This window comes from Callospermophilus lateralis, chromosome 1 (genome assembly GCF_048772815.1).
Source record: "Callospermophilus lateralis isolate mCalLat2 chromosome 1, mCalLat2.hap1, whole genome shotgun sequence".
In the NCBI taxonomy this organism is placed as follows: domain Eukaryota; kingdom Metazoa; phylum Chordata; class Mammalia; order Rodentia; family Sciuridae; genus Callospermophilus; species Callospermophilus lateralis.
Genome location: NC_135305.1, coordinates 215,204,370 through 215,215,745, shown reverse-complemented (window position 1 = coordinate 215,215,745; position 11,376 = coordinate 215,204,370). Strand labels below are relative to the sequence as shown.

General features: G+C 59.5%; 1 protein-coding gene across 3 annotated transcripts; it reads left to right on the top strand.

Annotated features, from left to right (window-relative positions):
• Positions 1-33: 33 nt before the first annotated feature.
• On the top strand, positions 34-10,397 carry Prkcsh (PRKCSH beta subunit of glucosidase II). Of its 3 annotated transcripts, none has more exons than XM_076848354.2 (18): positions 34-113; positions 443-594; positions 769-885; positions 1,552-1,647; positions 1,757-1,814; positions 2,725-2,842; positions 4,063-4,192; positions 6,141-6,225; positions 6,929-7,007; positions 7,660-7,746; positions 7,986-8,168; positions 8,236-8,332; positions 8,856-8,925; positions 9,109-9,198; positions 9,390-9,464; positions 9,540-9,639; positions 9,723-9,879; positions 10,067-10,397. In XM_076848354.2, exons 2-17 carry the CDS (start codon positions 519-521, stop codon positions 9,867-9,869), a joined length of 1,608 nt encoding a protein of 535 aa, XP_076704469.2. In that variant the 5' UTR covers positions 34-113; positions 443-518; the 3' UTR covers positions 9,870-9,879; positions 10,067-10,397. The 3 variants fall into 3 exon arrangements, with proteins under 3 accessions (XP_076704469.2, XP_076704455.2, XP_076704475.2); XM_076848340.2 differs by having other exon boundaries at positions 34-117; XM_076848360.2 differs by having other exon boundaries at positions 49-113; positions 320-594.
• Positions 10,398-11,376: the final 979 nt, after the last annotated feature.

Sequence of the window (11,376 nt, the reverse complement as noted above, 5' to 3'; positions counted from 1 at the left end):
GGTGGGACCGGAAGTGATGCTTCCTAGACTTTTCCGCTTTCTTTTTTACAGCAAGATCCCTGGCCGCTGGGCAAGGGGGGTGCGGGTGTTACTGACCTTTGCCTCGGCCTCATGTAGGTGATGAACTAGCGGGTGGGAAGGCAGTCTAATTTCGTACAAGGGGCAACTAAGGGGTGTTTGCGCAGTGGGTGGGGGAGACTGTTAGCCCTTTGGGCCTATTGGCGGGAATCGGATTGCCCCCTTGGCCTCGGCACAGGGAGCGGAGGTTTTCAGTTGCCCGCCCCTGATTTGAGCAAAGTGAGACTCTTCTACTGGCCAGGACTGGGGACTCGTCTGCTCCCTGCTCCCAAATCGGAGCTCGTATTGCCCGGAGGCGGTGGAGGAATCCAACGGGCTGGAAGTAGCCCTCTCCTGCTGACCAGTTGTCCCATTCTTGCCGCAGCGTGGGGACGCGGTACATCTCCCCGCAGCCTCCTTCCTCCCGCAGAACCCGCTTCCGGCCTTACAGCCCCTGCGGGATGTTGCTGCTGCTGCTTCTGCTGCCCCTCTGCCGGGCAGTGGAGGTCAAGAGGCCCCGGGGCGTCGCCCTTACCAGTGAGTTTGCTGGAGGTGGGGGTCGGGCGTGGGAGGAGTCTACCCGTGGCTCTCCTGGGGTGGGCCTTTGCAACATTTTACCGCACTTTACCTGTGACGCAGGCTCAACCAGGGGGTGGGCGTGGCAGAGGTGGTATTCTGTTGAGAAGGTTTCTCTCCTCCTGTCCTCTCTAGACCATCACTTCTATGATGAATCCAAGCCTTTCACCTGCCTGGATGGTTCAGCCACCATTCCTTTTGATCAGGTCAACGATGATTACTGCGACTGCAAGGATGGCTCAGACGAGCCTGGTGAGCTCCCTACATCCCCCCACCTCCCTTTCACCTCCCTTTCACCTCATTTAGTGAGCACTGCTGAGCGCCAAGGCCCCATAAGATGATGGAGAGAAACCCAGTCCTGCCTTCCCATGGCTTCCAGGAAGCAGGCACGGAAACCTGGCCGATGTTGGGCTGGGGGCATTGTTCAGTGGTAGAGTGTGTTTACCATACTAGAGGTCTGTCCTGGGTTCCATCCCAGCACTACATCCTGCCCCCAAGAAAAAAGAAAACAGAAATCAGGGCAGTAGATGGTGCTGTGGAAGCCCAGAGAACCCTGCCCTTCCAGGACATTCTGGAGATCAGGAAAGGCTTCTCAGGGGAAGTGAGTGTTCAGGAGAATCCTGAAGGAGCTGTAGATGGAGAGCCTACATTCTACAACCCCCCAGAGATGGGACTCAGGGACAGTCTGGCTGGGGATGGGGTGAAGACAGAAGAGGAGCCGGCAGGGCCGGGTTTTGAAGGGCCTCAGAGGAGAGAGGCGGCAGGGAGCACTGGAGAGTTGTTTTAGGCCTCGAGTGTGCAGCTCTGGCCTTCCCTTGGTTGTTCCCACCTTTCTGGTGCTTTCTGTGTCCTGGGGGTGTGGGCGTGGATGACAGTTAGGCAGGTGAACTCAGCAGGCCCTCTCTGCCTTCACCACAGGCACAGCTGCCTGTCCGAATGGCAGCTTCCACTGCACCAACACTGGCTACAAGGCCCTGTACATCCCTTCAAACCGGGTCAACGATGCAATATGTGGTGAGTGCAGAGGCCCCGGCATGGGGAAGGAGGCGGTGGTGGCTGGGGGTGGGGTGGGGGTGGTGGAGGCATGGCCAGCTCTTGATCTTGGCCCCCTCTTTTACTTCAGACTGCTGTGACGGGACAGATGAGTACAACAGTGGCATCATCTGTGAAAACACCTGCAAGTATGTGATGATAGTACCCTCCCCTTTGTCACCCCTCACCACCTTGCTGGGCCACACCCCTTGCTTTTGCTGGCTCCCTCCTCTGTGCCAGGCAGGTGTCTTCCGAACCCTCCATCCCTGGCTCTCCCTGTAGCCCCAACGCAGGTACAATTGTTTCCTTATCCAACAGATGAGGAGACTCAAGTGTAGGAAGGGAAAGGACTTCTCCAGGGCCACCTGTTAGCAGGTAGCAGAGCTGGAACTTGGTAGCTCCACTGGAACTCCTGCTCCATTTTTAATCGCCACATGCTAGCGTGGGGCCTGAAATTTAACCGTGGGTGATGTGAGCAACAGAACTGGGTCAAGTATGAGGCAGTGGGGAGTAGGGAGGACTGTGGCATCTACCAGAACAGCCACTGTCGACTCCTGTCTTTGGTTGGTGGATGGGAGGGCTGGGTCAGGTATTTTTTGTTTTTATTTTTATTTTTATTATTTTTTATTGTGCAGGGTTAGTTTTGCAAAGAAGCTAAGACTCCCAACACTTATATAAGTTCTCCTGACTTCAGGTCTTCTAAGTGGAGAGTGGCTTGAGCAAAGTTCAATTTCTGTCAGTTCCCTTTCAGTCTAGGAGTCTGTGATTTCTGACCTTTCTTTCCTTTGTCTCTTGGGAACCACCTCCAAGCCCCCAGTCTTCAATACTCCCTAGTACCTCCCCTTGACCCCAAGATTGTGCACTGTCCCTCCTCTCAAGGACAAGGGATGAGGGGCACCAAAGTTGGGAGCCTGGGAGTGGAGGAGCATTTGCTGGATCATCCTTAGCATGATGTGTGAGCGTGTGGGGTTGGCAGGTGCATTCAGCCCTTCTGGAAGAGGGCAATGGGGTATGCCCTGTGTGCTCCCTGGTGGTGCCTATGTGTCCCCTCTACTCCAGAGAGAAGGGCCGCAAGGAGAGAGAGTCCCTGCAGCAGATGGCAGAGGTCACCCGTGAAGGGTTCCGCCTGAAGAAGATCCTTATTGAGGATTGGAAGAAGGCCCGGGAGGAGAAGCAGGTGAGACACCCTTGGAGGCTGACTTGGGACATTCTGGGCTTGAGGCCTAGAGGGGTGGGCTGGCAGTGCTCGTGGGGTTTGTACCTGCCCCTAAACAGGGTCCTGGGGCAAGTTGCCACCTGTCTGCCCCTTGCTCTGCTCAGGTGAACAGCACTGAGCATTTAGTCTTTGGCAAAGTGAGGCAGTCAGCTCAGGGGTCAGCCAAGGCCAGACACTGGACTGAAGTGAGCTTCAAGGGTCTCTGCTGTCTCTTAGGGACAGGAGGCCTCCTTTCTGCATCCTTGGTCTGTGGTGCCACTGTCTATAGAATGAGTTGATGATTGAGAACTTCCCAGTTTTGGGGCTGGGCCAAACAAGGTGATATGGGTCAGCAGCCCCTGCCAACCCCTGAACCACCATTGATGGTGACCATGATGAGCTCTAGCTGGGGCAGAGTTGGGCAGGGAGGTAAGGATTCTGCCTGCCTCCAGGTGGGGATATCGATGCTTTCCTGGCCTGTCCTCCAGTGTCTCCATCTTTTTCATGTATGTGTGTGGTGCTGGGGACAGAGCACAGGACCTCACACATTCCAGGCAAGCGCTCTACCACTGAGCGACCTCCTCAGCCCTTGTTGCTTCTTAAGATGTAGGAGTACAAGGCGTGTCAGGCACTGGACAGGAGGCTAGGGCCAGACCTGGACTGCCCGGGGGGGGGGGGCAGGGGAGAGACAGACAGTGAAGGGAAGTTTGGGAGCTTTGCAGCATAGAGGTGGGTCTTGCCATGCTCTCCCCCTAGAGAAGGAGGTCTCTATCTAAACCAAAAGCCCTAGGATAATTTGGACTTAGCCATGGAGAATGTTCCAGGGTAAAGGAACAGCATGTGTGGGGGTCTGAGTGCTGTCAGGGGGTTGGAGCCGTGAGTTTTAAGATGAGGGCAGGGCAGAGAGGGCTGGAGAGCAGGCAGGGCCTTGTGGGCTCCATCAGGGTGTTTGGGGCCCTCTCCAGAGGCAGGGGGAGACCCAGGTGTCTGAAAGTTCTTTTTTTTTTGAAGGAAACCAGGAAGTAGGAGATATGGGGGTGGGGAGAAGCAGGTGGATTCTGGATGTCCCTTGAAGGCACACTGGCGGTGTCCTTCCCAGCCCTGGGGCCACGGCCTTCTCTAGTGGATTAGAGGCAGGGAGGTTGCTTTAAGAAGCGGGCAGACCTGAAGGAGAGCTGGCCTTTTTGCCTTCTGCCTCCCAGAAAAAGCTCATTGAGCTACAGGCTGGAAAGAAGTCTCTGGAAGACCAGGTGGAGTTGCTTCGGGCAGTGAAGGAGGAGGCTGAGAAGCCAGAGAAGGAGGCCAAAGAAGAGCACCGGAGGCAGTGGGAAGGTATGTCCAGGCTGGCCAGGGGCTCGTCTGCTATTGGACGGGAGGAGGGCCTGGCCTAGGAGGCTCACTCCTGCTGTCCCTTGGCTGACTCTGATGGTGGCAGCTCATTTCTTTGTGTGCCTCGTTGTTGTCCTTGTGTTTTGGTCAACATGTGGAAGTCATTTTCAGGAATAGTTTTCAGCCTAGGTACTTTGTGCTTTTCTTTCTGTCTGATGCTTGGAACGCTGCCATTCAGAGACCCCTGAATCCAAGTTCAAGATTGGAGTTGTTGTGCTCTCAGGCAGCGTGTGAACTGAGATATGTGCACCTGTTAGATCATGTCTCCCCATCCCGTGTGTGTGTGTGTGTGTGTGTTTTAATTTTTTAGTTGTAGTTGGACACAATACCTTTTTTTATTTTTATGTGGTGCTGAGGATCGAACCCAGGGCGTGCACATGCTAGACGAGTGCTCTACCGCTGAGCCCCAGCCCCAGCCCCAGCCCCAGCCCTAGCCCTTGTGTTTGTTTTTTCAGTGCTGGGTGTAGAGCCCAAGGCCCCCACGTGCTGGGCAAGCACTCTACCCCTGAGCCACAGCTCAGCCCTTGCAGAGTTTTCTGATCTAGCTTATGACTGACAGGTAGCCTTGCTGAGTCCATGGGGACCCTGTTAGTCTCCTGACCTTGGACTTTGATTCCAGTCCCCTTTGCTCCCCAGGTCTCATCAAAACAGACATCTGAATTTGCCAGGTCTGACAAAGTCCCTTTGGCAAAAATGACTTCTGTGTTCTGGTATCTTCTTGCCCCTGCCATCCCTGTGGCCTCGGTTGGTGATTGTTGAAGCACTTCTCACTGTTCGGTTGTGCTACTGTGACTGGAGGCGCAAAGCCGTGGTCCAGGGTCTCAGTGTCAGTCCTCGACACCCCATGGAAGCGGGCTAGGAGGGGAGGGGGGGGAAACCCACTCTGTGCTAGCTGAGGGGCCGAGCCTTGCTGGTCAGCATTGGAGACATGGTCCTTGCTGCTCATACTGGTAGCTGGGGTGTGGGTGGCCCTAGGAACCAGGGCAGCCCCTCTCTAAGGCCCTGCCGTGGGTCTCCGAGTCTCTGGGCCTCTGCTGCCCTCTTTCTTCCCTCCCTCTGCTGACAGGCTCTTTCCGATCTCTCCTAACCCATAGCTCATGCAGCCAGCCTGTTAGGCACCTGTGAGTGCCAGGCTCACCCCAGATGCTAGAAACACAGCACTGAACCGTCCACACGGGCTGTGTGAGCACCTGCTCTCGGGGGAGTGAGCCAGGCAGGGAGCAGGGCACTGGCTTTGTGGGGGGTGTCAGGTCTGTCTCCTGAGAGCAGCAAGACGGCCACGTGGCTCGAGGGGGGAAGTGAGGTGAAGGGCAGGGTGCTGAGGGGCAGGCTGGCCGCGTCACTCTGGGGAGGACTTGGGCCTTTGTTCCAGGTGAAGTGGGAACCGCCAAGCACAGAGGGACAGGCCTGGTTCCTGAGTCCCTCCCGGGGGAGGGGTGGGAGTGAGGTGCCAGGAAACCAAAACTTGGAGATGACTGGCCCTGGCAGGTGAGGAGCTGGGGCCAGATGGGACTGGGTGGGGAGCAGCCGGTGGATTCTGGATGTCACTTGAAGGCACTGTGGGGTTGTCCGCCCCCTCGCATGTAGGATCCCAGAGGCCCTTGTGTGCAGGAAGCCTGCGCAAGCCCAGGCCTTGGCGTCCATCCCTCCCGCTGCCCACTTCTCTTCTCCCCATCCTGTCCCCCCCACCACATGCCCAGGCGTCACCTGTCCACTTCATTCTTACCTGTCCTTTCCCTCCAGAGGACACGGACCTTTCTTTTTCTTGTCCACAGCTGTGTCCTTAGCACGCTGGACACACAGGGGGTGCTCAGTGGCAGACGAGGGCCAATTTGGGACAGTGGGAGTGAGTGGGTGGGGCACAGGGTGACGAGAGCCGGCCCCTCCACAGAGCAGCAGGCCGCGTCCAGGGCCCAGCGGGAGCAGGAGCTGGCAGCCAACACCTTCCAGGAGCTGGATGACAACATGGACGGGGTGTGAGTGTGGCCCTGCCGCCTGCCCAGCTGGGGTCCCCTCGCCCACTGCCTTTGGAAGCCAGCCAGAGCCTGCGCTGGGTTCACCTCTGGGGTCTGAGACAGAGAACATCCTGTGGGGAGGAATCGCTTTCCCAGGGCCAGTTGTCCCCGTACAAGTGGCGGAAGCCAGACCCGGGTGAATTCCGTGCCTTTGAATGTGCTGAGTGACCCAGCAGATGGTGAAGGCTGGGCTTCTGGGAACCAAGGGGAGCTCAGAGCCCGGGAGGGAGAGGCAGGGGCTGCTGGGGGGCTGCTGGTCATAGGAGTGGAGGGGTGGCGTCCAGGCCAGCGTGGGTACCTGGCCTGGCTGGGTGGAGGGTGCTGGGCAGTGGGCAGTTTTGATAAAACATTGAGTTGTGAGGGCAGAAGAAGGGAGAAGCTGGTAAGGGTCAGAAAAAGGATCCTTTGGGTGTCCCCATGTCTCTAGCCCCGTCCTGCCTCCATCTCTGCTTTGAGCCCTGTGCGGGGGAAGGGGCGCTGGGCTTGCTCCTTCTGGCCTGGGGTCCCACTCCAGCCCTTGCCTCTCTCAGCCTCCTGCCCCCCCCCCACTGGAGGTCCTTAGCGAAGCTCTGGGAACAGCACTGGCAGGCAGGAGCGGGCAGGCCCACCGGGCAGCTGGCTAAGCCCCAGGGAGCCTCACCCCTCCCTGTCTTTGTCCCCACAGGGTCTCGGTGACTGAGCTGCAGACCCATCCAGAGCTGGACACAGATGGAGATGGGGTGCTGTCTGAAGGCGAGGCCCAGGTACTCAACCTGCCCACAGACCTGGTGACATCAGGACAAAGGAGTGGGCAGGCCAACAGGCAGCTCTGGTGGAAAGCTCCCTGTTGACCCCGGCCAGGGCTGTTGGGGCACCCAACCATAGCTGCTGCCTGGGCAGGCCAAGGTGGTGGCTGCCCAGGGTCACCTCTCCCCATCTGGTGGGGTCCAAGAAAGAGCCAGGGCAGGGGAGAGCCGGCTTCCCACTTCTGTCCCCACCCCGGGCATCCTGCTGGCTGGATACTCGGCTTGCCCTGCCCACCAGAGCCTTTGGCTGTCTTCCCCTCTACTCTCCAGCCTGGCCGCTGCTCCTTGTCCCTCTCTCTGTTCCTGCCCACTCCTGGGCCCTTCCCTGTCACACCTTGGCTTGGCCTCAGAGGCCTGGCACGTGGTGCTCGAGCTGTCTCTGGGTCTTTCTGCTCCTCTGTCCTTCTCCCGGGGTCCCCAGGCCCAGCCCTGCCTTGCTCCTCAACAGGCCTGTGCTGCCCCCTTCTGGCCACAGCACCTTGCTTGCTGAGTCTGGTCCCCAGGCCTCAGGGCCCCACAAGCCAGTGCCTGGCACCACTGTCTGAAGCCCCGTGCCGGGTGCTTGGGAACGGGCAGTGGAAGCCCAGTCCTGACCCCACTTGCCACACAGGCCCTCCTTGGTGGGGATGCACACATGGACGCCAGCTCCTTCTATGACCGTGTCTGGGCCACCATCAGAGACAAGTATCGGTCTGAGGTCAGTATGGGAGGGGGAAGGGAGGCTGTCCTGCCCCTGCCCTGCCCCCACTGCCTCACAAAGACATGGCCTCCAGTCCTGGCCCCCAGCCACCCTGGCCAGCTGGACAGTCCACGTGTCTTCTAGAGGCCCCCTCCTGTCATCTGTCCCGCCCTTCCTCTAGAAGGGTGGGGCCACTGGCCATGATGGTGTGAGCAGGGGCCCGTGTCCTCAGCACCTGCCTTCTGCCTCCCTGCCAGGTGCTGCCCACGGAGCTGCCAGAAACTTCATCCCCTGACGTGTCGCAGCCCAAGGAGGAGCAGCAGCCATCAGTGCACTTGCTGCCCACAGAGGAGGAGGAGGAGGAGGAGGAGGAGGAGGAGGAGACGGAGGAGGAAGAGGAGGAGGAGGAGGAAGAGGAGGTGCAGGGGGAGCAGCCCAAGGTGTGTGTGGGGGCATAGGGGGCAGAGGGGGTGGGGCCAGACTGCTGCTGACCCTGCCCTTCCCCAGGAGGCCCCACCCCAAATCGAGACCCCGCAGCCGGCCAGCCCCACCGAGGAGGACAAGATGCCACCCTATGATGAGCAGACACAGGCCTTCATCGACGGTGAGGCCCCGACCTGGGGGGAGGGTACTGGGCCCCCAGCCTGGGCCCTGTGGTCACCTCCAGCAGCCTGGCCCTGCCCCTTGGGAGTGGAGCCGGAGCTGAGCCCCACTATCTGCCTTTCCCAGCAAGGGCTAAGGCCCAGGCTGTGCCTGTCACCTGCCCTAGGATGGGATACCTCCCAGTAAGCCCCGCACACTGAGGCCTGCAAAGGCCGCCCATCCCACCGGCCCCAGGGCTCTGCCTGCCTCCCCAGGGCTGAGCTTGTTTGTGCCACCCCTGCAGCCGTCAGCAGCGCCAGCAGCGCCAGCAGCGCCAGCAGCGGGTGTGCAGGAGCCCGCCAGGTCCCTCAGGAGCCAGGCGTCTTAGCAGCAGGAGAGGCCTTCCCTAGGCCGCCTGGGTCCAGTCTGTTCCACCCTTGACCAAGTTAGACCCAGGCAGCAGGGGGATGAGGGCTCGTCTGTGGCACCCCATTTTCCGTCTTCCTGGATGGAGGTCACCACTCTGACCTCTGCTCCCTCCCCAGCTGCCCAGGAGGCCCGCAACAAGTTTGAGGAGGCTGAGCGGTCCTTGAAGGACATGGAGGAGTCCATCAGGTAGCCAGGCCTATGTCCAGGGGACGCAGAACCACACCACCTGGCTCCCTAGAGGAGGCAGATCCCGGAGCCATGAGGCAGCTGGGCACTGGCGGGCCTGGCTTCTGCTGGGGGGTCCCCGAGTGGCAGCTCCCGTGTTGGTCCCTGTGTCCTTGGCTGCCCTTCACATGCCTCCCCTTCTAGGAACCTGGAGCAGGAGATTTCCTTTGACTTTGGCCCCCACGGGGAGTTTGCCTACCTTTACAGCCAATGCTATGAGCTGACCACCAACGAGTGAGTCCTGGGCCGATCGGCTAGTGCAGGGGGCGGTGGCTGAGTGCAGGGGCGAGCGAGCTGGTGGCAGGGATGGGCTGCCATCCTCATCGATGGGGACAGAGGCCAGGGTCAGTGTAATTTGAGGCTGTGAGCCCCTTGTGGGCAGGGGTTCCCATGACCCCTGACCCGTCGGCCCTGTCCCTCCACAGGTACATCTACCGGCTCTGCCCCTTCAAACTTGTCTCGCAGAAACCCAAACTCGGTGGCTCCCCCACCAACCTTGGGTGAGTGTCCCAGGCCAGGGCCTCCTCCCTCCCTCCTCCCCAGCTACAGACCCTCAGCACCTTGCTCTCCCACAGCACCTGGGGCTCGTGGGCAGGTCCAGACCACGACAGATTCAGCGCCATGAAGTACGAACAGGGCACGGGCTGCTGGCAGGGCCCCAACCGCTCCACCACCGTGAGTGCCCGACGCAGGGGGCTGTGGGTGGGAACCCACGCCTGGCTGAGCCCGCCCGAGCCTCCCACCTGCCTTTTTCCCAGGTGCGCCTCTTGTGCGGGAAGGAGACCTTGGTGACCAGCACCACAGAGCCCAGTCGCTGTGAGTACCTCATGGAGCTGACGACACCTGCAGCCTGCCCGGAGCCACCCCCAGAGCCACCTGCCGAGGGAGACCACGACGAGCTCTAGCTGGGCAGAGGTGGGCAGGGAGATGGGGTCTCTGCCTGCCTGAGTGTGGGGACATCGCGCTCTCCTGTCTCCATCTTCTTTCTTTCTGTTCTGCAGTGTTAGGCGGAACCCAGGGCCTTGCTCCTGCTGGGCAGCTGCTCCCCCGAGCTGCACCCCAGCCCCTCCCTCGATCTAATTTGTTCTTTCTCCCACTCTAGAACCTCAAGGCAAGAAACCAGCCCCCAGCAGTGCCGCCCACCTGCCCTTCGCTCTGGGGACCAAGGCCTGCCCCCTTGGGTTCCTCCCCCTCCCTTGGGGTAGGAACCTGATGGGCTCCCCCTGTTCCAGGGGCCCAGGTGGGGCAGAGCCAACTCCCAGCCCTCGGGAGTTTTGGCCTCCAAAGACGGGGTAAAGGAACTGGCCCTCATTGATCCCCCACCCTGGTGGTGTGCCCCTCCATCCCATCCTGCCCCCCCTTCCTCCCCTGGTGGGGACAGTGAATGACTTGACCTGTGTGACCTTGAAACAATAAATGTGACTTCTCTCCAAGCCTGGTGATGTCTGCTTGCTCTACCAGGGTGGGAATGGGGTGGGATGAGCGAAGGGGACGCAGCCACCTTAGGTAATGCCTGGCCTCCCCCATCATTAAGGGACACTGCAGCCCAAGAGATCCATGAAGATGGCCTACAGGGAGTACAGTTCAGCTGCAGGGGGCGGGCAGACCCTGGGTCACTGTGGCCTGGGCTTCCATCTGTGCCAGTCTTATCCTCTCTGATCTTGTCTGTGCCATGGGTAGGCCAAGTTTCCTTCCCAGGGCAATGAGACCCCGGCCCAGAGAGGGACAGCAGCCTGTGCTCCCCTCTCAGCACAGCAGCCTGAGAGAACCTCACCCATCCCTGCTTGCCAGTGCACAGACACCCGAGACCTTAAGATTCTGAACTTTTATTTTCTGGCATGAAAAGTACAAATAATTAAACAATTCCATGTAAAAGTCTGTTACCGCGGCCAGGCCTGGAATCCCGGTAATAAATAGTCTAAACGCAACGCAAAGTGTTCTTGTTGGTTTTTTTTTTTTTTTTTTTTGTCTTTTTTTTTTTTTTTTTTAACAGTTCTTTATCACCTCCAACATGGACTCTGTCGTGATTTGAAACCTTCCGAATAAATAACAGGATGAAGGGAGGGTTGGAGGGGCTGAGCCTCCTCCCCGCTGGCCCTGCCCCTGACCCCCAGGGACGTGGAAGACCGAGGCCCCCCTCTCCTGGGAGCCCTTGGCCTGGCCCCCTGGGGGGAGGGGCTGGCCTCCAGGGAGGGGGCCTGGCTGGGCTGAGCTTTGTGTTTTAGAAAAAGAAGTCCCCTCCCAGTCTTGGGGGTGGCAGGGCCCTGCCTAGGCCTAGGTGGGGGGTGTGGGGAGGTGCCCCCTCTCCAGAGCCTGGCCCCCCCAGGGTGGGGGACAAACCCAGCCCTTATTGCTCGGATGCCTCCAGCACGTGCGGAGGGCAGAGGGGAGAAAGCCCCAGAAACAGCAGGG